Below are 23,258 nucleotides of genomic sequence, written 5' to 3'. Positions count from 1 at the left end.
CAGGTCTCCGGCAGGTCAGGTGTTTTTTTTTGGCCTAGTGGTGACTATAATAGGCCAAAGTCAAAAGGGTACCACGTGTTCTTTGGCCTTTCACGGCAATCGGACGCTGCATGCGGGATTTGAGGCATTTTGTTCCAAAAATGGGTTTTGCAAAAATTGACCCGCTGGTGGCGCTATAACAGGCCAATGTGAGAAGGGTGGCATCTGTTCCTTGGCCTAGTGGGAATGTGCATGCAAAATCTCACACAAATAGCAGGCTGCGTTTGAGACATTTTGTTCAAAAAGGAGCAATCCTGCAAACCTTGGAATTCAATGTTAGCCAATTAGATAGAATATGATATTGGACAAATCCGTCATGATTACATCACTGTAGAGATACTGTGTGCCCATTTGTGTGATTATCGGATAAAATCTGAAGGAGTAATATCGAAGAATGCGTTTTTGGCCTTCTGGTGGCGCTATAAATGACAGAGACTCTGCCGATTTTACACTAATCGGCATAGTTATTGGTGAAAGCACAAATTGACCTCTACACAACATGTATGCAAAAGACTATATGCAACAGACATAAAATAGTTCCAAAGAACTCCTCAAGGTTTTCAAATAATTCAAGTAGTAAACGTCTTCAAATAAAGTTTTTAAACATTAAGTATTGTGAAGTCTGAACCCAAACCAGCACACGGAAACAGTTCTCAAGGTGAAAACGCAATAAGCGTTGTTTTATTCAATGGGGCGTTCCCCTAAAACATGAAATAAAGTTCTTCCCAAAACCGGGGCTTTTAACACGTCTTCAAATAAAGTTTTTAAACATTAAGTATTGTGAAGTCTGAACCCAAACCAGCACACGGAAACAGTTCTCAAGGTGAAAACGCAATAAGCGTTGTTTTATTCAATGGGGCGTTCCCCTAAAACATGAAATAAAGTTCTTCCCAAAACCGGGGCTTTTAACTCAAAATATGCTTCTTTCCAGAACTTAACAAACAGGGGTTACATTCGAAACATATGTTTCACAGTATGCCGTTGCTTCCATTAACACATGCCATTTCTCTTCCAAGACTCAGATGCTGCTCCTAATTTGCCTACAATGGGAACAGATAGAACCACCATTAGCAATGTGGCAAAATACAGAGCAAATGTGCGACAGAGGAGAACATAGTGGAGTTTTGCTTACTGCTCGATGGAAGAGTCCCTTCGAGAGCCAGCTACACAGTGAAGCAGAGCTCGGTGGTTAAGAGCAAAAACATTTGGATTGCCTGACTCGGAGAAGCTGTGTTGCGGCCAGGTGCTGACAAATCAAACTGATTGCAACAAGCAGCCATCTTAGCTGCTGCATTCTGGGAAATGTAGTTTTTCTGAAAACCAAACAAAGCCATCAGTTAGATTCAGTTCACATGCAAAAAACAGGGCCTGGATAAAAAAAAATAAGAAAAATCAACTAATCAGCCGATCTACAAGGTTAAAACAAAACTAGAAAAATATTGTTCCTTCGAAACAATTGTGGGCTCGCTTCAAGCCAGAAAACAATGGCTATAAAAGCACAAAATGTCAAGATCGCAGGCAGTGCTCTCTTTGACGTTACTGACGTCAAAGATTGGTCCATTTTGTTCCAAAAATGTGTTATGCAAAAGTTGACCCGCTGGTGGCGCTATAACAGGCCAATGTGAGAAGGTTGGTATCTGTTCCTTGACCTATTGGGAATGTGCTTGCAAGATTTCACGCACATCCCAGGCTGTGTTCATGATTTGAGGTGTTTTTGGCTTTGGACACTTTATCGCTGCTTGCAGCTATATTTATTATTATTATTTTATAACTTTTTTGTGTGCACTTCATAGGCATGTTAGATAAAGGTCCTTAGATTGCGTGTAGAATGTTTCATGCAAATTGCAAAAAAAATCCTAGAATAAAAACGGGTTTAAGCGTTTTACAAACTGCTCAAAATTATATAGCGCCCCCCTTTGGCCATTTGGGGTAAGTGATATTTGAACTAACCCTCTACACTATTTTGTCATGAAAATGTGACTTTGCATGTATGATTTAGAGGCAGAAGAATAATTTGCATAAAAATGCAATATTGTTTGAATTATTTAAAAAAGCATGTTTCAATGTTAAAGAAATCCGATCTGACAGATCTTTAGATACGGTCCAAAGTTCACGTAAAAAAGGTTTTGTGCACGTGACGCGAAAATTCCAGAATAATAGCGGGTTTACGCGTTTTACAAACTGCTCAAAATGGCGGAAAATGGAAGGGCGGAGCTTACTTAACAACGACACAGATGTCTTCCGCTTGAGTCAAAGCACGCGTGTAACAAGTTGCATGTCTTCAAACGAAACGAGTCATGACTTATGCCCGTTTGAAGTTTGGATTTTCAAACGCTTCGTATAGCGCCCCCCTTTGGCCGATTGGAATAAAATTGGTTTCAGTGATACTTTGACTAACCCTCCACATCTTTGCCAAATGCCATGAACGTGTAACTTTGCATGTATGATTTAGAGGCCGAAGAATAATTTGCATAAAACCGCAATATTGATTGAATTATTAAAAAAATATATTTCACTTTAAAAGAAATCCGCCGAGACTAGTTTGACCGTATTGGTCCAAAGTTCATGTGAAAAAAGTTTCGTGCGCGTTATGCAAAAATCCCAGGAGGAGATAGATTTTTACTGTTTTTCATATAAATCCAAATTGTGGGAGAACTAAAGGTCAGAGGTCAAAAGTTAGAGGGTAAAAGTTGTTCGGCATGAGGAGACGCATAAGTGTATACAGGTTTCATGGCTGTACGTATAACACAGCATGAGCTATACCTGTTCAAAGATCGCACTTTCGAAGGCTTCCTACAGCGCCACCATTTGGCCGATTGCTGTAAAAAATAATAGCACACTTCGCCACTGTAAGCTGAACACATTGATGTTTTTATTTTCATTTTCTCACTAAGTATGTAGGAGTAGAAAGGAACCGAAGTTTTGAGGAGAACTTGATATGACGGTTAGATATTGTCACTAGAAAAATATTGTTCCTTCGAAACAATTGTGGGCTCGCTTCAAGCCGGAAAACAATGGCTATAAAAGCACAAAATGTCAAGATCGCAGGCAGTGCTCTCTTTGACGTTACTGACGTCAAAGATTGGTCCATTTTGTTCCAAAAATGTGTTGTGCAAAAGTTGACCCGCTGGTGGCGCTATAACAGGCCAATGTGAGAAGGTTGGTATCTGTTCCTTGACCTATTGGGAATGTGCTTGCAAGATTTCACGCACATCCCAGGCTGTGTTCATGATTTGAGGTGTTTTTGGCTTTGGACACTTTATCGCTGCTTGCAGCTATATTTATTATTATTATTTTATAATTTTTTGTGTGCACTTCATAGGCATGTTAGATAAAGGTCCTTAGATTGCGTGTAGAATGTTTCATGCAGATTGCAAAAAAAATCCTAGAATAAAAACGGGTTTAAGCGTTTTACAAACTGCTCAAAATTATATAGCGCCCCCCTTTGGCCATTTGGGGTAAGATTGGTTTCAGTGATATTTGAACTAACCCTCTACACTATTTTGTCATGAAAATGTGACTTTGCTTGTATGTTTTAGAGGCAGAAGAATAATTTGCATAAAAATGCAATATTGTTTGAATTATTTAAAAAAGCATGTTTCAATGTTAAAGAAATCCGATCTGACAGATCTTTAGATATCGGTCCAAAGTTCATGTAAAAAAATGTTTTGTGCACGTGACGCGAAAATTCCAGAATAAAAGCGGGTTTACGCGTTTTACAAACTGCTCAAAGTGGCGGAAAATCGAAGGGCGGAGCTTACTTAACAACGACACAGATGTCTTCCGCTTGAGTCAAAGCACGCGTGTAACAAGTTGCATGTCTTCAAACGAAACGAGTCATGACTTATGCCCGTTTGAAGTTTGAATTTTCAAACGCTTCGTATAGCGCCCCCCTTTGGCCGATTGGAATAAAATTGGTTTCAGTGATACTTTGACTAACCCTCCACATCTTTGCCAAATGCCATGAACGTGTAACTTTGCATGCATGATTTAGAGGCAGAAGAATAATTTGCATAAAACCGCAATATTTATTGAATTATTAAAAAATTATATTTCACTTTAAAAGAAATCCGCCGAGATAAATCTGACCGTATTGGTCCAAAGTTCATGTGAAAAAAGTTTCGTGCGCGTATCGAAAAAAACCCAGGAGGAGATAGATTTTTACTGTTTTTCATATAATTCCGAATTGTGGGAGACCTAAAGGTCAGAGGTCAAAAGTTAGAGGGTAAAAGTTGTTCGGCATGAGGAGACGCATAAGTGTATACAGGTTTCATGGCTGTATGTATAACACAGCATGAGCTATACCTGTTCAAAGATCGCACTTTCGAAGGCTTCCTACAGCGCCACCATTTGGCCAATTGCTATAAAAAATAATAGCACACTTCGCCACTGTAAACTGAACACATTGATGTTTTTATTTTCATTTTCTCACTAAGTATGTAGGAGTAGAAAGGAACCGAAGTTTTGAGGAGAACTTGATATAGTATATAAATAAATAAATAAATAAATAATGACAATATCTAAAGTGTGCTCGCCTTATAGGCGAGCCCACAACTAGAAAAATATTGTTCCTTCGAAACAATTGTGGGCTCGCTTCAAGCCAGAAAACAATGGCTATAAAAGTACAAAATGTCAAGATCGCAGGCAGTGCTCTCTTTGACGTTACTGACGTCAAAGATTGGTCCATTTTGTTCCAAAAATGTGTTGTGCAAAAGTTGACCCGGCGGTGGCGCTATAACAGGCCAATGTAAGAAGGGGGGTATCTGTTCCTTGACCTATTGGGAATGTGCTTGCAAGATTTCACGCACATTGCAGGCTGTGTTCATGATTTGAGGTGTTTTTGGCTTTGGCCACTTTATCGCTGCTTGCAGCTATATTTATTACTAGAAAAATATTGTTCCTTCGAAACAATTGTGGGCTTGCTTCAAGCCAGAAAACAATGGCTATAAAAGCACAAAATGTCAAGATCGCAGGCAGTGCTCTCTTTGACGTTACTGACGTCAACGATTGGTCCATTTTGTTCCAAAAATGTGTTGTGCAAAAGTTGACCCGCTGGTGGCGCTATAACAGGCCAATGTAAGAAGGGTGGTATCTGCTCCTTGACCTATTGGGAATGTGCTTGCAAGATTTCACGCACATTGCAGGCTGTGTTCATGATTTGAGGTGTTTTTGGCTTTGGCCACTTTATCGCTGCTTGCAGCTATATTCATTATTATTATTATTTTTGTGTGTGTGCACTTCATAGGCATATTAGATAAAGGCCCTTAGATTGTGTGTAGAATGTTTCATGCAAATTGCAAAAATAAATCCTAACAGGTTTAAGCGTTTCACAAACTGCTCAAAATGATATAGCGCCCCCCTTTGGCCAATTGGGGTAAGATTGGTTTTAGTGATATTTGGACTAACACTCTACATCTTTGCCAAATGCCATGAACATGTTACTTTGCATGTATGATTTAGAGGCAGAAGAATAATTTGCATAAAACTGCAATATTCATTGAATTTATTTTAAAAAGCATGTTTCAATTTTAAAGAAATCCGATCTGACAGATCTTTAGATATCGGTCCAAAGTTCACGTAAAAAAAGTTTTGTGCACGTGGAGCGAAAATTCCAGAATAAAAGCGGATTTACGCGTTTTACAAACTGCTCAAAATGGCGGAAAATCAAAGGGCGGAGCTTACTTAACAACGACACAGATGTCTTCCGCTCGAGTCAAAGCACGCGTGTAACAAGTTGCATGTCTTCAAAGGAAACGAGTCATGACTTATGCCCGTTTGAAGTTTGAATTTTCAAACGCTTCGTATAGCGCCCCCCTTTGGCCGATTGGAATAAAATTGGTTTCAGTGATACTTTGACTAACCCTCCACATCTTTGCCAAATGCCATGAACGTGTAACTTTGCATGTATGATTTAGAGGCCGAAGAATAATTTGCATAAAACCGCAATATTGATTGAATTATTAAAAAAATATATTTCACTTTAAAAGAAATCCGCCGAGACTAGTTTGACCGTATTGGTCCAAAGTTCATGGGAAAAAAGTTTCATGCGCGTATCGCAAAGATCCCAGGAGGAGATAGATTTTTACTGTTTTTCATATAATTCCAAATTCTGGGGGATCTAAAGGTCAGAGGTCAAAAGTCAGAGCGTAAAAGTTGTTCGGCATGAGGAGACGCATACGTGTATACAGGTTTCATGGCTGTACGTATAACAGAGCATGAGCTATACCTGTTCAAAGTTCGCACTTTCGAAGGCTTCCTACAGCGCCACCATTTGGCCGATTGCTGTAAAAAGTAATAGCACACGTCGCCACAGTAAGCTGAACACATTGATGTTTTTATTTTCATTTTCTCACTAAGTATGTAGGAGTAGAAAGGAACCGAAGTTTTGAGGAGAACTTGATATGACGGTTAGATATTGTCACTAGAAAAATATTGTTCCTTCGAAACAATTGTGGGCTCGCTTCAAGCCAGAAAACAATGGCTATTAAAGTACAAAATGTCAAGATCGCAGGCAGTGCTCTCTTTGACGTTACTGACGTCAAAGATTGGTCCATTTTGTTCCAAAAATGTGTTGTGCAAAAGTTGACCCGCTGGTGGCGCTATAACAGGCCAATGTAAGAAGGGTGGTATCTGTTCCTTGACCTATTGGGAATGTGCTTGCAAGATTTCACGCACATTGCAGGCTGTGTTCATGATTTGAGGTGTTTTTGGCTTTGGCCACTTTATCGCTGCTTGCAGCTATATTCATTATTGCGACCGTAGGTCGCACTTACTACAGAAAGCTCCACCAGGTGTCCGTGCGTCAGTCCGTCACACGTCAGACGTCACACTTTTGCCCTGCTCATATCTCCGCAACCGTTGCCCCGATCCATGCCAGATTTTGCACACACACTCCTTACCTGCCAAACTACAACCTCCAAGGACCCCCGGAGTTCCAGGGACCCCCAGGTCCCTGGGGGACCCCCAGGTGTAAAAAAAATACCAAATGTGCAAAAATGACCAAATGACCACCCCCACGGGGCTACTCACGGGGAATTCCCGGGGACCACCCACTCCTGCTACTCCAGAACGGATGCAAAAGTGGTGGCGCCCCCAGTGGAGGACCCCCTCCACTGCAGCTCACATAAAATGCCCTAACTCGGCCTAGGAGCGTCCGGGAGAGCCGGGGCCGGTACCTATTCGTCCGCCAAGGCAACGCGGAGACCCCACCCCTCATTTCTCACATGGCCCTCTTCTAGCGAGACTTACGGTCGCTTATCTCCCGATTAGGGAGTCTTACTGGTTATTATTTTTTTTGTGTGTGTGCACTTCATAGGCATATTAGATAAAGGTCCTTAGATTGTGTGTAGAATGTTTCATGCAAATTGCAAAAAAAAAATCCAAACGGGTTTAAGCATTTCACAAACTGCTCAAAATGATATAGCGCCCCCCTTTGGCCAATTGGGGTAAGATTGGTTTTAGTGATATTTGGACTAACACTCTACATCTTTGCCAAATGCCATGAACATGTTACTTTGCATGTATGATTTAGAGGCAGAAGAATAATTTGCATAAAACTGCAATATTCATGGAATTTATTTAAAAAAGCATGTTTCAATTTTAAAGAAATCCGATCTGACAGATCTTTAGATATCGGTCCAAAGTTCACGTAAAAAAAGTTTTGTGCACGTGGAGCGAAAATTCCAGAATAAAAGCGGGTTTACGCGTTTTACAAAGTGCTCAAAATGGTGGAAAATCGAAGGGCGGAGCTTACTTAACAACGACACAGATGTCTTCCGCTCGAGTCAAAGCACGCGTGTAACAAGTTGCATGTCTTCAAACGAAACGAGTCATGACTTATGCCCGTTTGAAGTTTGAATTTTCAAACGCTTCGTATAGCGCCACCCTTTGGCCAATTGGAATAAGATTGGTTTCAGTGATATTTTGACTAACCCTCTACATCTTTGCCAAATGCCATGAACGCGTAACTTTGCATATATGATTTAGAGGCAAAAGAATAATTTGCATAAAACCGCAATATTGATTGAATTATTAAAAAATTATATTTCACTTTAAAAGAAATCCGACCAGACAGTTTGACCGTATTGGTCCAAAGTTCATGTGAAAAAAGTTTTGTGCACTTGACGCGAAAATCCCAGGAGGAGATAGATTTTTACTGTTTTTCATATAATTCCGAATTGTGGGAGACCTAAAGGTCAGAGGTCAAAAGTTAGAGGGTAAAAGTTGTTTGGCATGAGGAGACGCATAAGTGTATACAGGTTTCATGGCTGTATTTATAACACAGCATGAGCTATACCTGTTCAAAGATCGCACTTTCGAAAGCTTCCTACAGCGCCACCATTTGGCCGATTGCTGTAAAAAGTAATAGCATACTTCGCCACAGTAAGCTGAACACATTGATGTTTTTATTTTCATTTTCTCACTAAGTATGTAGGAGTAGAAAGGAACCGAAGTTTTTTGATACTTGATATGCCTGCCTAGTATAGAAATAATGACAATATCTAAAGTGTGCTCGCCTTATAGGCGAGCCCACAATTATTTTTTTTTTTTTTGTGTGTGCGCACTTCATAGGCATATTAGATAAAGGTCCTTAGATTGTATGTAGAATGTATCATGCAAATTGCTAAAAAAAATCCTAACGGGTTTAAGCGTTTCACAAACTGCTCAAAATGATATAGCGCCCCCCTTTGGCCAATTGGGGTAAGATTGGTTTTAGTGATATTTGGACTAACACTCTATACATCTTTGCCAAATGCCATGAACATGTTACTTTGCATGTATGATTTAGAGGCAGAAGAATAATTTGCATAAAACTGCAATATTCATTGAATTATTTAAAAAAGCATGTTTCAATTTTAAAGAAATCCGATCTGACAGATCTTTAGATATCGGTCCAAAGTTCACGTAAAAAAAGTTTTGTGCATGTGACGCGAAAATTCCAGAATAAAAGCGGGTTTACGCGTTTTACAAACTGCTCAAAATGGCGGAAAATCGAAGGGCGGAGCTTACTTAAAAACGACACAGATGTCTTCCGCTCGAGTCAAAGCACGCGTGTAACCAAGTTGCATGTCTTAAAACGAAACGAGTCATGACTTTTGCCTGTTTGAAGTTTGAATTTTCAAACGCTTCGTATAGCGCCCCCCTTTGGCCGATTGGAATAAAATTGGTTTCAGTGATACTTTGACTAACCCTCTACATCTTTGCCAAATGCCATGAACGTGTAACTTTGCATGTATGATTTAGAGGCCGAAGAATAATTTGCATAAAACCGCAATATACATTGAATTATTAAAAAATTATATTTCACTTTAAAATAAATCCGCCGAGATAAATCTGACCGTATTGGTCCAAAGTTCATGTGAAAAAAGTTTTGTGCGCTTAACGCAAAAATCCCAGGAGGAGATAGATTTTTACTGTTTTTCATATTATTCCAAATTGTGGGAGACCTAAAGGTCAGAGGTCAAAAGTTAGAGGGTAAAAGTTGTTCGGCATGAGGAGACGCATACGTGTATACAGGTTTCATGGCTGGACCTCAAACACAGCATGAGCTATACCTGTTCAAAGTTTGCACTTTCGAAGGCTTCCTACAGCGCCACCATTTGGCCGATTGCTGTAAAAAGTAATAGCACGCGTCGCCACTGTAAGCTGAACACATTGATGTTTTTATTTTCATTTTCTCACTAAGTATGTAGGAGTAGAACGGAACCGAAGTTCCCGTCTACAGTATGCATGATAGATAAATAATGACAAGAACTAAAGTGTGCTCGCCTATAGGCGAGCCCACAATAAAGTCAACAGATGTGCTGATTTGGAGGTTGTGATTTGCCATCCAATTTGCGTGATTTTAGGCCAAAATCTGTAGGAGCAGTGTTGTAAAATGTGTTTTGCAAAAATCTGTCTGATGGTGGCGCTAGAGAGGGGCATGTGTGAAATCAGGGACGGAGGTTGTGATTTGACAATCAATTTGCGTGATTTTAGGCCAAAATCTGTAGGAGCAGTGTTCACAAATGTTTTGCAAGAATCGGCCTCATGGTGGCGCTGGAGGGCCATGTGAGAAATCAGGCAGCCAAGGAGTGTGTGCAAAGTTTGGCATGGATAGGGGCAATGGTAACGGAGATATGAATAGGGCAAAAGTATGATGTCACACGGACAGAGTGACAGCCGGTGGAGGTTTCGATAGTAACTGCGACCTAACAGTCGCAATAATACTCACATCTCTTTAGTTAAATGCTTACATTGAAGAAAGAGATGAGGCCACACCCCAAACAATAGTGGACACAGGCAATAATCCACAACTGCACACTCCTGACAATATAAAACACATTCTCACTGTAAACGATAGAACCAAAATAACACAGTAAAATGGTAAAAGAGACCATACAAAATACAAGCAAACAGTCTTACCGGTTAACAGAGCAGCACACACTCCTCAACTCAGCAGTGTTTTGTTCAAACTGTTCAGATGGATTCAATCGGCCGACGCCCAACAAGCAACCATCTTAGCTGCTGCATTCTGGGAAATGTTGTTTTTCTGAAAACCAAACAATTAAGATTCAGTTCACAGGCAAAAAAACTTAAAAAAAATCAACTAATCAGCCGATCTACAAGCTTAAAACAAAATAAAGTCGACAAATCTGCTTATCTACAAGCAATAATTACATTCCCGAAATGAATCTTTTTACATTCCAATCCCAAAACCAGAAACAAACATTTCCGAGCCACATGTTCACTTACCAATTATCTTAGTCACGCAGCCTCAGTGTCAATATCAGAGTTGGTCAGGTGGATCTAAAAGCAATATAGTGTGGGTTAAATATAAATGGAGTAATGCTGTTAGAAATTGGAATAGTCTTGAAATGAAATGTGTACAAACCTGCAGCAGCTCCAATGAGGTTACTGAACAAACTGAAAAAAAAACTGGCTTTATACAGGGTGTGGTGATTACGAATGCTCGGCAGCTGTGACTCAGGGACCGTGGTCAAAACATTGCATGTGAAAAATAAGAATATATTCCATTTGAAAAATAAAATAAAATGACTGTAATTCCCGCTGAACCGTGGGTTACAAGTGCACAAGTGCACAGTGCACTAACCTACATTATTGCAAAGTGTGATTTAAATGTGACTTTGAATGTATGTTTTAGAGGCAGAAGAATAACGCACGCACGCACACACGCACGCACGCACGCACGCACGCACGCACGCACGCACGCACGCACACACACACACACACACACACACACACACACACACACACACACACACACACACACACACACACACACACACACACCTGTGCCTAACCATTCTGCATTAGAGGTGGGATTTATGGCTATTTGAAGTGAGACAGTACCATCGATCTGGCTCACTAAAAAGAGCCGTTCAAAAGACAGGCTCATTTGTCTCCTTGTATATTTATATATTTTTAAGAAGAATTTGTTTAAACATGAATCCACAAGGTGGCACCACATTCCTCTGCTGACAGTTGAGATCACAATTTAGTATTTACCCTTTTCATAAAATGTGTGTGTAAATTAAGCTACCTTGACTTTTGTTATTCATAAAACACCTAAAAAAAACAAGCAGGCAACAATGAACTCGCTCCTCCACTTGTTCTCTCTCTCTCACTCACTCACTGTACTCAGTCAGTACTCAGTGGAGTAGCAAGGAGATGTTGAATTGGGGGGAGGGGGTCTCCCCCCCAAATGAACGGCTCTCTACTGCGCGAACCGGATCCCAACGTTCACTTCAAAGAGCCGTTCAAAAGATTTGATTCGTTCGCGAACGTCCCAGCTCTATTCTGCATCTAGCCTAAGGCCCAGATCATGGGAAAACCCTACTCACGTCAGGGTGGGGGGTCCCCAGTTCAAATATGATTCTTTTTGGTTTCAGTGATATTTGGACTTACCCTCTACAGTAGTTCATCATGAAAATGTTACTTTGCATGTATGTTTTAGAGGCAGAAGAATAATTTGCATAAAACTTGCAATGTTGATTGAATTATTAAAAAAGCATGTTTCAATGTTTAAAAAATCCGATCTGACAGATCTTTAGATATTGGTCCAAAGTTCATGTAAAAAAAGTTCTGTGCACGTGACGCAAAAGTTCCGGAATAAAAGCGGGTTTAAGTGTTTTACAAACTGCTCAAATTGGCGGAAAATCTAAGGGCGGAGCTTACTTAACAAAGACACAGATGTCTTCCGCTTGAGTCAAGGCACGCGTGTAAGCAAGTTGCATGTCTTCAAACGAAACGAGGCATGACTTATGCCCCTTTAAAGTTTGAGTTTTCAAACGCTTCGTATAGCGCCCCCCTTTGGCCAATTGGAGTAAGATTGCTTTCAGTGATATTTGGACTAACCCTCTACATATTTGCCAAATGCCATGAACGTGTGACTTTGCATGTATGATTTAGAGGCAGAAGAAAAATTTGCATAAAACTGCAACATTGAGTGAATTATTAAAAAATAATGTTTCGCTTTAAAGAAAATCCGCCTAAGTTTTCAGACCGTATTGGTCCAAAGTTCATGTAAAAAAAGTTTCGCGCACATTACGCGAAAATCCCAGGAGGAGATACATTTTTACTGTTTTTCATATAATTCAAAATTGTGGGAGAAGTAAAGGTCAGAGGTCAAAAGTCAGAGCGTACAAGTTGTTCGGCATGAGGAGACGCATAAGTGTATACAGGTTTCATTGCTGTACCTGAAACAGGGCATGAGCTACACCTGTTCAAAGTTGGCATTTTTCAAAGGCTTCCTACAGCGCCACCCTTTGGCCGATTGTTGCGAGCTTCACCTTTTAGCCGTTTGGCATAGTCCTCTGCCATACTGCCGAGTTTCGTAAAAAGCGACTGCACGGTCTAGCCGCTAGAGAAAAAGTGGCGGAAGAATAATAATAATAATAGTTATGATGAAGTCCAATAACAATGAGTGGCCATTTGCCACTTCGTGGCCTTGGCCACTAATTAAAGTACCAATATAGAAAGTGCTCAATATGCAGAATGTCGCATTTGACAAGTTATCAAAATCTTGGCAGATCTATAGCTTGTTGATGGTTATTTTCAATACAGCAGTAAGTGCTCATAAAAGCCTAGTACCTGCCTGGCTCTAGTTGGTTATTTTGGTCTTGTTTTCCTAGGCCTGGTTGCTTATTTCTCAGAACCTGGCAACACTACCAGAAACGATACATGACGGAGGATGACGCTGTTTAGATACCTCAATAAAATTATACAGTGTGCACATAAAAAAACAATTGATTGGAAAACAACCTGTGATATGCATTCTTTTATATTCCTGGACCGATTAACTGACAAAGGAGACAAACGTCAGAAATAATTTATTCACAAGCATGGTCCAGCTGGCTGTCATCCTTCTGCCATGGACTCCATTGCAGTTCACACAACTTCCGGTCCCAGTTTGGCTCCCATGAGCGTCAATGGCGGATACCCAGCCGTTTTGGCGACTCTACCTTCTTTATAGTTATCTTGGTGGTGGGCAGGGACTTTACCACAGCGCCACCCAAGCACCCATTATTTAAATATGCACTATATGCACTATGTTTCTATGACAGTGCATGCTGATAATACAAACAAAATAGTGACTATGTTACAGTTGATTATCTATTAGTTTTTAATTGATTTCTGAGGGACTTTTGGACAAAAACAAAAGAGCTGGATGGTTAGAGCTAGATTCGTACAAAGGTAATTCTTGTACAACACGTGTGTGTGTGTGTGTGTGTGTGTGTGTGTGTGTGTGTGTGTGTGTGTGTGTGTGTGTGTGTGTGTGTGTGTGTGTGTCACCTTTACCCTCTTTCACCTTTACAGGTGTGTATGTGTATGTGTGTGTGTGTGTGTGTGTGTGTGTGTGTGTGTGTGTGTGTGTGTGTGTGCGTGCGTGCGTGCGTGCGTGCGTGCGTGCGTGCGTGCGTGCGTGCGTGCGTGTGTGTGTGTGTGTGTGTGTGTTGTGTTACCAACTTCACCATCCTTCACAGTCAGATCCTGAGGATATTACCCCCCCCCCCCCTCTCTCTCTCTCTCTCTCTCTCTCTCTGGGGGACGAGGTACATTCCTTTCTGACACCTGGAAGTGCAGGAAGTCAAGACAGACTTCTGAAAAGAAAACTCGCAGGGTGGATCACAGTGGATTAAGGTGCACGCTGTGCACTCACAAACAACGTGGTTTGTAGTCCACATGATGAGGTGGGGATTGGGACTGTGTTCCTGTCTATGGTGTTGTACCTGTGTGCGCGTGTTTGTGTGAGTGTGTTGTCTGATGCCCATGGAACAAGTCAGAACAGGAGAGAAGCCGGAAAGATGGACTGCTTGTTCAGCACTCTCTCTCTCTCTCTCACACACACACACAGAGACAGACACACAGTCACACACACACACACACACACACACACACACACACACACACACACACACACACACACACACACACACACACACACACACACACACACACACACACACAGAATATTGCATATGCACAGACAGAAATAAGCACACACACAGGTACACATAAATACACATGGTCACACACAAATGAATGTGTGGATGCTCATTTATTACACATGAGTATGTGTGTGCAATGCAATAAATGGTAAATGGTAAATGGTGCATTTATATAGCGCTTTTAATCCAAAGCGCTTTACATAGATTGTGCATTACATTCACCCATTCACACACACATTCATACACCGGTGGCGGAGGAAGCCATGCAAGGCACCAACCTACTCACCGGAGGCAATTAGGGGTTCAGAGTCTTGCCCAAGGACCCTTCGACATTAACTCAGGGGGAGCCCGGATTCGAACTGGGAACCCTTCGGGATTTATACCCTACGTGCTCTAATACCAGTTTCTCTACCCCTGAGCTATGCCGCCCCGCAATCTCACTCAACATGGAGCAAACCTCAAACTGGCATGCATAAATAGCCTATACATGAGTGCACGCGTATGTGTGTGTGTGTGTGTGTGTGTGTGTGTGTGTGTGTGTGTGTGTGTGTGTGTGTGTGTGTGTGTGTGTGTGTGAGCCAGGCATGTGCACACATAGACATCAAAGGGGGCTTGAGCCCCTGCCCTTGTATCTGTCTGTAAAAAGTGCCCTCTCCAGACCATGGATGCAGTTTTTACTATGGTGAAAGAAATGCAAATGCTCCTCTTTCCATGCCATACCTGAAGGCAGCATTCAAGAGAATTGCCTTGTCCAAACTCTCCTGAACTTGAATGCAGCATCTTATGCAGAGAGAATTGTCCTCTCTTTTGATTATGCTTAGTTCAGTGTAGCTGACCTCCAAGGAGGTCAGCTATTTTCGATATTTCCACCAAAAGGCCCTTTTAGAAATGTCAGCCCCTGCCTCTCTAACATTCTCTGCACGTCCCTGGTGTGAACGTGTACTACACACACACGCGCACACACACACACACACACACACACACACACACACACACACACACACACACACACACACACACACACCAATCTCCTCCCCTTTCCAACTGCTCGCCACATGAAAGGACTGAACATCCACATCCTCTCTCTCTCTCTCTCTCTCTCTCTCTCTCTCTCTCTCTCTCTCTCTCTCTCTCTCTACCACTCTTCTTCCTCTCTGGTCCTCCCTCCGTTCCCCCCCTACCCCACTCTCTCTCTTCCTTCTTTTCTGGCACCCATTCTCCGTTATTCCTCCCTTCCATCCCTCCTCTGTCTCTCTGCATCCTGCCACAAGTGGTGTAAAGTAACATTTAGGCTACTCAATAATGTACTTCAGAACAATTTTAGGTATTTGTACTCTACTTGAGTATTTCCAATTTCCAATACTTATACTTCTACTCCACTACATCTCGGATCCAAATTCTGTATTTTTTACTCAGTATCAAGGGTTGGATTTGGGGGGGTTGATCACCATTATTGATTCCCGAGCACGGCCCGGCTGCAGCTCACCGCTCCAAGAGATGGGTCAAAGGCGGAGAACAAATTTCAATTACAGTACATCTATCTGACAAATAAATACATTATTATTACATTTTGATGGCAGTACTTTTGTACTTTTACTCAAGTATGTACATTTTGAATACTGAACTTTTACTTGTAAGTTGTAACAGCCAAACATAGCAGTAATGATACTTTTACTTAAGTATAAAATGTGAGTACTTTTCCCACCACTGCCTGCCACCTTGCCACAGCCCTCAATACCTCTTATTACACACATCACTTTTCTCCTCTTCCTTCCAGGCAGCCTATCATGTCTCTCTCCCTTTCTCTCTCTGTCTCTCTCTGTCTTCCAGAGCTACTGTCCTCCCCCTCCCTCTCTCTGTCTGTCTCTCTCTCTCAGTCTCTCTCTCTCTCTCTCTCCTTTCATCTGTAGCTGGTGTGTTATTAAAGATCCAGAGACTCCAGAGTGTCTGCTGTTCCGTCACCTCCCACAGCCTCTTCACATGCACATCCAGAGTGTGTGCGTGTGTGAGATATATAGCTGGGCGCAACCTGACTCATTCACTCTTACTGGTCCACCAGGAAAACACAGTCAGCAAACTGTCTTTAACTCTGTGCGTCTCTGTCTGTCTGTGTGTGTGTGTGTGTGTGTGTGTGTGTGTGTGTGTGTGTGTGTGTGTGTGTGTGTGTGTGTGTGTGTGTGTGTTGATATGTGCCCAACAAAATCTTGAGTGTTACTTTAACTCTGAGTGCAAAGATTGACCCGTAGTGATAAATGTGCATAAAGAGATGTTGTGTGTATGTGTGTGCCTGCCTGTGTAAATTACTCTACACACGATACATGCATATATGAAAGCATATACCTTTGTATACTTTACACATGCACACAACCATGTGTATGTGCACACTCAGTGCTTACACACAACATACTGTGAACACAGAAGACATACTTAAAACAAATACAAATATTTTATTCTTAACTCAAAATGACACAATTTCCTCACATAAATGGTTCTAAGGCACTGACCGCCAATCTTCCTTCCATCTACACACCATATAAATTAACAGACCTGAGTTCAGTAACGCAGTAAATGAAGAATAAAAACACCTTTCTTTTTTTATATATATGTATATGTTTCATCACCAACTAATTGCATGGCATCTGCTCTCAAAACACATGTCATCTTTATGTACAGTTAGAATAAGGCAACAGAGCGATTTAGGCCGTATCTGTTTAGGCGAGAATAATTTAACAGGCAAATTCATTCCTCTGTGGTGTGATCATCATCTGTCTGGCCCATGGTGAAAAAAAACGTTAGGGACATTGTGAACTTGTAGTATGGATGTTGGGAGTAAAACAAAACAGAGTTTTGAATAAATAGATTTACATAGCCAGCTCAAAGAAGCCGCACTGGTGTGCTTGAGAATAGAATGTAAATCAATGCGACACCAAAATCCAAAGCCCTATTCATACTATGGTGTCGTAAATTAGCCCAACTTTAAAAGAGGTAACAGCTCTATTTTACAGACCATGTCTGGCTGATCTATATATACACATGCACATACATACACATACACACACATATAGCATACACATACTGTACAGTACCTGAATGACAACAATTCTTTGAGTTGGTATGACAATAAATAAACCTGACACAAATCTGTTCTCAGGTGTCACAAACCTGCTCAACTGCACTGAGAACGAAGAAATTGGGAATATGTCAGGTGAAGGTAATGTGTCCTGTGTTCCTCCACCTATGCCTTTCTTTCTCAGTTTCTGCATGTTATGTTGTTCATTTCAACATGTCCAACATGTTTTCTGTGTATTTTGTCTCTTGTGAATACAGTATGTGTTGTGTTTTATGCTTTTCTGTGTCCGCATATAAAGGTCTAAACCCGAGTAATGTTTGTATTTCCGGTCAGTTCAGTTGACCCCGCACCTTTCCTTCCCCTTTTTTCAAAAGACCATTTGCAAATGATTTGTATTGTTTGTGTTTTAACATCCTTGGAATACCAGATGGGTGGTTGTTTAGCATCTAGGACATTACAATGACAATTCGAGTAGACTCAGAAATAAAACTTTTTGTTTTTCTGGGATTATCAACTTAATTGACACCTTCTGAATTGTATCTGTAAAGTCTATCTATTTAGTACTTAGATAGTAGTTAGTAAACAGATGAAACACTACGAATATTTTGCAATTTATGTGGACTCCTACTCAGCAATATTGGTCTTATAACATGAAGACATTAATTTACCAAGAGGTATAATCTCTCCAAATCCTGCACATGTGATGACAATGCGATGTCAAGTCATTGCTTTTGCTCAGTTGTTAATCTAGCAACAATGAATTATCCACTTGGCACTTTGTGATGTGCATCTTGTGTCTTGTTCCAATCTGTACCTATGTCCTTGGCTGTTCTTTAAAACACTTTTGAAAAGTTTCACTTGACAACAGAGGACTTAAAGTTTTAAAAGGTGCACCATTTCCATGCCAACGTGACAACTTCAGTGTTGCGTATCTTTCTAAATCCCGAAGATTTACTTCACTTAAGTCAACAGCAGGGGAATCCACTTCAACAAAAGAAAGTCTGTGGGTTTGCAGTCAAGACTCCTTTCCCAACATCACCGAAAATCCATACCAGGATTTTTTTCTTTCTCTCCTTTTTTAAGTCTTACCGCAGATCTTCAGAAGTTGACATTCTTCCCACAGCTCTCTGGTGAAAATGGCACCCAAAAGCCCTTTGCTGGGTCTCACAGCATCAGTACACAGCTCCCATACTTTGTGTGGAAGGTGGTGCGGGTGAGGGTGTGTGGTGAGCTGGACCTGGCGGCTGTATGCCTAAATTTTCCCCCTGCTGCTGGTACCAGTTCTGGTGTGAATACTCCGCCATGTAGCCTGACGATGATGAGCTGACAACAGGCTGGAATGGGCCCTGTCCACGACTGGCAGGATCAGGTACAACATTATTTGGCGCAGCGTTATTTTTGTTGTTACTGCCATTGCTACTGGTATTGTTGCTGCTCGTCTGGTTGTTGTTGTTGTTGTTGCTGTTTTCCCAAACGGCCGGGGATGTTGGGGAGTTGCAGGCCATGGGATCACTGGTGTCTGGGCTGTGGTCGAGCGGGATGTCTCCAAGCGGGAACTCTCCGTTCTTGTAGAGCTTCTTGAACTTCGACCGTCGGTTCTGGAACCAGATTTTGACCTGCAGAAGAGACAAGTATATGTTTCAATACAGTTGTCTGATGTCTCTGTGTTACTCAAGTGACTTCATTCAGACACTTAAATGACTATCCAGTCTAGCTATAGGGCATAGCAGTGGGCGTGGTTTACTGGTGCCACTTAATAAATCAGCCATTCATTTTGCTATAGACTTTTACATAATATTTATATTGATTATTTTAAGCCATCCAGGTTCCTCGTGAATTATGATCATAAAATCTTTGATTCTGTGAAATAATTATATATATTTGAATATTTAATTACATGCTATACTCCATTTAACATATCTGGTGCCAACCCCGAGTTTCCCGAGTTTGAAAAAGTACCACCCCTGTGCCAACCCAGAGTTTCCTGATTTTTTTTTCTTTTTTTCTTTTTCAAAAATGTTTTTTGGACCTCCAGAAATGTATTAGGCATGATCGCGATTGCGAAATTGCATGTTTAACCCCCATACCAACCAATTCTTTCAAACATGGCAGCCATGTTTGTTTACATCTGAAGAAAACATAATGGCTGATAAATCATGAATGCCTGAACGGATTTCCAAGCGGATGTTTTTGTTTGAAAGCTGTGAACAGTGTGGTGCACACACGTGGTGCATCATCTAGGCATGGGCGTGCACGATCCGTGCACTATAAATTACATGGAAGTCTATGGAGACCATGGCATCGCGGGACATTGAAGAGAAAAAATCACTGCAACTTAAGTGTTAAAAATACCCTTTGTTTAGTGGTTTGAATTTTTTTCTTTTCATAGAATCAAAGGTTTTATGGTCATGATTCACCAGGATCCTGGATGGCTTGATACTAGGCTTAATTTATATAAACATTTTTGTAAAAGTCTATGGGAAAAATGAATGGATGACTTTTTAGTGGCACCAGTAAACCACGCCCACGGATATGCCCTATTTCTTGCACTTGGATATCCTGGCATGCTTGTCATTCTAGCTGTCTAATCAGTGACCTGGGATATGAAGAAGCTGGTAGGCTTGAACAACTACTAATTTAATAATCGTCACCAAAATCCAGGAGGGTTTTTCATAATCCTGGTCCTTCATTGGCGAAGACATTCAGGTGAACAAATACATGGTATTGAGTCAAGGATGCTTGATTGATACTCTGAAAAAACAGAGTCAGAGTATGATTAGTTTAAAACAAACCCATACTGCAGCACCTGATGATAGAGACCCCTAAAGATACCAGGGGACGATTCAATGGCTGTTAATTGATGTTTAAATTGTCCCTTTAAGGAGTCACAATAGTTTTTGATTTAGAGGATATAATTGCTGATAAAGACAGCATGTTCGACACATCTTCTTGAGGTAAATTCAGCATGACTGAAATGTCACATTCGTCAGACTATGATGCTGTGCTTCACTGCTCGTGAAATAGTAAACACACCCATGTACTGATTAGACTGGGATCAAGTCACTTTACCAGATATGTAAACGGCCTGTGCGTGTGTGCGTGAATATATGTGTAGCCTATGTGTATGGAAATTACTGGATGCTTGTGAGTAGGCAGACTCTAGCCTGGATGGTACTGGTTATGAATGGAATGGAGACCAGGCTTTCCAACAGGTACAACAGAAAGCCTGGTGTGGTGATGCAAGGTTGGTCCCTGATTTTTATCACTCACATGTAAATAAGCCATGTGGCAATAAAAGGGTAGCGGCCTAATTCTAACCAGAGAAACAACACTCACCTCACGTCAACTTACTGATAGGGATCTCTGTTGCTGACTGACAAACAGGCTTTCATCTTCATTTGTTAGTGCATATGCAGCCACTGTGTTGTGTTGTATTGTCTTGTCTATTCTATTCTCTAAGCCAGTAGCTATAAATCATGCCATGGTTGTTATACATTTAGAAGTATATAATCTATTCTATTTTGGACTGATATTGGGTTCTATTAACTTGATTTTTTACACCATGTCCATCCACCTCACCTGTGTCTGTGTGAGGCCCATCTGTGCGGCCAGCTCAGCCCTCTCAGGCAGAGCAAGGTACTGGGCTGTCTGGAAGCGCCGCTGGAGAGCTGCCAGCTGGTAGCTGGAGTAAATGGTCCTAGGCTTCCGGATCTTTTTGGGTTTTCCATTCACCATCCGAACCTCTACTTCTGGTTCCTCTTTCACTGCTGATGGGAAAAGGCAAAAGAAATAAAAAATGAGCACAAAATCTATCACTATAGTCTAGTCTACTTCATTGAGCATGGAAGTAGCAGTTTATAGTTCCTTGCCTATAAATAGGCCTACTATATTCACCAATCTGCACATCCTAAAAATGTTTATTTTACTCATGGATTCAGACTTGGAGACACAAAAATAGACGCTGCTGCTGCTACACACAACCAACCCCGAAATTTCAAAGAAATTCCGACGCCACTGTAACTTATAATTTTGGTCTGCGTGTCTCCCACAGACGTTGGGGGAGAGATTTATAGGTGCTTTTCATGTTGCCTGTAGGCCTGGTTGAATTGTATCTCTTGTTTTGTCCTGTTGTTTTGCATATTAATTTTTCTTCTTTTCTTACAGACACTTGGTTCAGCAACAGACATAGCGTGCTACCGACCCGCTGGTGTTTCCAGTGAGTCAAACACCAACACTGATTGACATGCCGTGACACCTGATGCTCGTGGCCCCGGGCCAAAAGCCCTGGGGCCAAGACAGAGTCTTCCAAACTGGAATGTCAAAAACGGTATACCAGCTTGTCGAGTTTTTTTCCTGCTACTCCGCTAAAGGGCCTCTGAACTTGTAAGTTCCGTTCCTGTATACACTTGTGTTGGCAAAATTAAACTAATTTAGGCTACTGAATGACGTCGTCAACGTCATCATAGGCCTACTAAAATAGTCCATATTGAATCAGTGTGGGTAAGTGGGTTTGATGGATATCTAATAGTGTGTGGCCTTTTCCCCCTTTTTTGCATTGCCACAGCCTCATTGCATTTAGATCAAATGTCAATGAATAGGCTACAAGTTAATGAGTTGACCATTCATTGATATGTTAGCATGGCATATCATCCTTGACATTCTTACAATCTAAAACTGAATGGAAATTGATCAGGAACAATATTTTAAAGTTGGTTGAACTTCAACCGTTGAAGCACTAGCTGGTGTAGGCTACCATTGTTTTATTTTATAATCGTATTTCATTGTCGTATTTACAGACCTTGCCAAATGCCAACTATGAAATCGAGACGGAACAAATTTCCATTAAAACTCCCCAAATCAGCACATTTCTAGAGGAAAAAAATAAATGAGCAGGCTATAGGAGCAGAGCAGTTTGTGGGACAGTGGAACATTTCTGACCGCAGGGACACAAAAAGAACTCAGCCATCCCGTGCGTAAAAACTCACCAATGTCTTGTAGCGGCGACGGGAGCTCCCTGCTGAAGTGGCCGTGCTGCCGGTAGGACGCGTGGGGATAAGAATACTCTGTCTTGGCGACCGGATAGGTGCTCGCCGGCCCCATTCCGTTGAGATTATAATGGTGATACGTGTACGGATTCATCGGCTGCGCGCTGGCGTAGGACTGCTGCGCCGTCTGGTAGAAGTCGTGGTGGCCGCCGTGGTGCGTCGTCTGGTGGCCGCTGTAAAAGCCCATGTCCGTGGAGGAAGACTCGGGGAGCGTCGGGGAGTCTTTCGTGGCCGGGAGAGAGCTGCCAGCCGCGGGGAGCTCAGAGGAGCTGAGACCCGCGACGGCAGGTTTCTTGTCATCGTAAGAAGACTGCCCGTTCATGTTCAAATCCCCGTTGGGAATGACACTTTTCAAGCTAGTCTTACCAATGTTACGGCGGCTGCCGATACAGCCTACGTCTGCAATTCAAACTCTTGTATGACTTAAGTAAAAAGGGACCACAATTTAAGCGTTCTTGTGGTCTTTATCCTTTAAGTCGACCTTGTATCAGTGAACTGAATACTGTCCTGTTCCTTTTCCTTTGCAAACTTCTAATAAAGTATTCAATCAATCAACCAAACCCGCCGGAATAGGCTACTATGTTTTGCTGATTCTCAATGCTGCAGAAATCCTCCAAGATGTGTGTGGGTAAGCTTGCGTCTATCCAAAGTCCC

General features: G+C 41.6%; 1 protein-coding gene across 1 annotated transcript; it reads right to left on the bottom strand.

Moving 5' to 3' along the window:
- Positions 1-18,731: 18,731 nt before the first annotated feature.
- Positions 18,732-22,926, bottom strand: LOC308282815 (homeobox protein Dlx3b-like; the record flags this gene model as incomplete). Its single annotated transcript, XM_080723201.1, has 3 exons — positions 18,732-19,175; positions 21,139-21,326; positions 22,545-22,926. 3 exons carry the CDS (start codon positions 22,924-22,926, stop codon positions 18,732-18,734), a joined length of 1,014 nt encoding a protein of 337 aa, XP_080579327.1.
- Between the last annotated feature and the right edge of the window lie 332 nt (positions 22,927-23,258).

The sequence above is a fragment of the Nannobrachium achirus genome (assembly GCF_963921795.1).
Source record: "Nannobrachium achirus genome assembly, chromosome: 4".
NCBI lineage: Eukaryota > Metazoa > Chordata > Actinopteri > Myctophiformes > Myctophidae > Nannobrachium > Nannobrachium achirus.
This window is presented reverse-complemented; position numbering and strand designations above follow the sequence as displayed.